The sequence below is a fragment of the Arachis ipaensis genome, chromosome B02 (assembly GCF_000816755.2).
Source record: "Arachis ipaensis cultivar K30076 chromosome B02, Araip1.1, whole genome shotgun sequence".
In the NCBI taxonomy this organism is placed as follows: Eukaryota; Viridiplantae; Streptophyta; class Magnoliopsida; order Fabales; family Fabaceae; genus Arachis; species Arachis ipaensis.
The window spans coordinates 101,088,104-101,090,989 of NC_029786.2; the positions used below are offsets into that span (position 1 = coordinate 101,088,104).

The 2,886-nt window shown below is 31.0% G+C and overlaps 1 protein-coding gene across 2 annotated transcripts in view; it reads right to left on the reverse strand.

The window, feature by feature from the left end:
• The window catches only part of LOC107628551 (geraniol 8-hydroxylase-like), a 10,695-nt gene extending 9,658 nt beyond the window's left edge, over window positions 1–1,037 (reverse strand). For both annotated transcript variants that reach the window (XM_021116359.1, XM_016331188.2), the window contains exon 1: window positions 99–1,037. In XM_021116359.1, the coding sequence (XP_020972018.1) occupies window positions 99–1,001 (903 nt within the window). In that variant the 5' untranslated portion in view covers window positions 1,002–1,037. The remainder of the gene's footprint in view (window positions 1–98) is intronic.

A 2,886-nucleotide genomic window follows, 5' to 3' on the forward strand; every position in this document is an offset into this window, starting at 1 on the left:
TTTTACCACTCTTTACTTCCTTAACAAAGTATTGTAGCAACATCTTAGCTAAATTGAAACATATAGATATAGTTTTGTAGTACAAGAAATATACTTACCAAAAGTAAATGCAATACATGGATGCGACTTATTTGAGAATTTTCTTCCAACATCACTTCAAGCAAATAATCTAACACATCTTTGTATTCCTTGGTGTCCATTTCTAGATCCCTTAATCGCAATCTTTCTTCAACAATACCATCAAATATATTCAGTATCTTCCTTAAATGTTTGGTCATTCTAGCACGTGCACCTTGTGGATCAAGTATCCTCAAGATTGGAAAGAAATCCACAACATTAGGCTTTGCAGCTTCTTCAGTTATACCACAAACTATTTCCTTGAATTCTTGAGACTTAGAACCACCAAAATTAACCAAATTCATGGAAAACAAAGTGTTTGACATAGAATTAAGTACGGTTATAAAAATAGCCTCATTGATATCCAAAATTTCACCTTTTTCACTTTTTTCCTTCACAAAATCCGCCAATTCTTTTAATTTTTTTTGACGAATAATTTGTGTGGAGTCGAGTTGTTGCGAAGAAAAAACTTTGGTAGCGCAAACTTTTCTAAGTGTCCTCCATAGAGGTGAAGGTTGCATCCATCCCACTGAATGTATGTGGTGGTCAAGTGCTTTAAGAGTATCCGGAACCGTTCTATAAGAAAAAATTAGGTCATTTTTATGGAGTACTTGTTTGGCTAATTGTGGAGAGGAAATAACTATGGTTGTTATGTTACCAAGCTTAAGAGTCATTATTGGTCCATAGGTTTGAGAAAGCTTAGCAAGTGCTTGGTGAGGTTGCTTACCCAATTCTAAGATGTTTCCTATGATTGGAAAAGGGTTAGGCCCTGGTGGAAGTTTAAGTGATCTTGGTGTTTTGATACCTAATAATCTTTTGGATATGAGAATTTGAATGCTAATCCACACAAGGGAAGCTAAAAGAAGAAGAGATAGATAGTCCATGGCTTATGATGATGAATGTTTAGATATGTTTTTCACTTGCTTAGCTAGCCTAATTATATATAGTCTATAGAGTGTGTTTAGATGTGTTTTTATATATATCTCTTTTTTTTGGGAAAAAAATTTGAAAAAATTGATTTTTTATATATAAAAATTATTGAAATATGTTTAACTTCTGAAAAGTTGAAATCTTCCATCTTTGAAATTCTTATTATTAGTTTTAAAATTTTATCTATATTATATAAAATACTGATTTTTTTTTCTATGTAAAAAATGTAACTTAGTGATAAAATCAAGGCAAGTTGCGTGTAATAGCGACTAGGGTTTGGCAAAAATATGGCACGCTGAAGGCCACCTCGATACATGATATTTATCCAGCTTGTGGTATGAAAAATACAATAATTATAAAAATGAAAAAATAAAAATAGAAAGAGATCAGACTTAAAGATAGATTGATATTAATTATTTTGGTCAGCACGTAATATATAGTGGATTCATCATGAATGAGCATCGCTCAAACAAAAATTTTTTTGGGTTTTACATTTTTTTGTTTTTATTTTTAATATTATTATTTTTAAAATTTTGTAAAAAAATACAATTTTATTATTTTTACTTATTTCATTTTTCTTTATGAAATTATAAAATAAAATTACTAAATACAAATACATATAAAACGCATATATATGTAATATCACTTCCAATTATATAAAGCGGTTCTTTTCTTTTTTGTCTTTCACTGACAAAAAATTCTGATCAATTCCATATATGTAATATCTCGTTCTTGAAATAACTAATCTTACTAGGCTGACATATGTACCGTATCCGTAAATATTTAAAAGTAATTCTCCACATACAACTAATTTTTTGTATAAGTCATATAAGTCATTTATAAATATGCCGTTTCACGTTTTTTTTTTTTGTCTCTTTTTCTTCTTCTTCTTTCTCCATGCTTCCTCTTCTTCTTCTTCTTTCTCCTTCATCAAAATTATCAGAAAAAACAAAAAAACATTATTCAAGGTACGTTTCTTGCCTTCTCTTTCTCCTTCTTCTTCTTCTTGCTATACGTTCTTCTTCCTCTTCCTGTTCTTCTTCTTCATTTACGTGCTTTTCTCTTTGTTTCTTTCTTCGTTATTCTCGGTTTCCATTGTTTTTTGACATCAAGCTCTGAAATCGTTTTTGAAGAAGAAGAAGCAGCAGCAGAAGATGAGGAGGAAAAAGAGAAAGAGTTCTGAATTATGCATAAGGTGTACTTCAACGAATTTTGGGTGTATTTCTTAAATTCTTTGGGTGTATTGATTTCAAGAAGAAATATACTGTCTCTTCCTATATTGGATGTATTTCTTAAATCCTTTGGGTGTATTTCTTAAATCCTTTGAGTGTATTTCTGTAATCCTTTGGGTGTATTTCTGTAATCATTTGGTTTATTTCTGTAACTGTTTAGGTGTATTTCTGTAATCCTTTGGATGTATTTCTATAATCGTTTGGGTGTATTTTTGTAATCGTTCGGGTGTATTTATGAAGTTCCATCATCTTCAAAACAATTTCAAAACTTGATTTCAGAAACCATGAAAATCGAAAAAAACAGAAGGAGATCGAAGGCAAAGAGAGAACGCTTTTCCATACAAATCATACAAGTCATTTATATTCACGCTTCTTCTTCTTCTTCTGCTTCTTCTTCTGTAACGCGCGTGTTAGGCCCAACTTCTTCTTCTTCTTCTTCTTCTTCTGTAACGCGCGTGTTAGGCCCAACTTGTAAGACTTGTAAACAAAAATGACTTGTATATGTAGCACTCCTCAATATTTAATCCCATTAAGTAGAGTTGTTTATTTGATCTGCTGCAGTAAAGTAGAACGCGGTGTGAGTTTATTTTCGGATAAAATTAGGTGC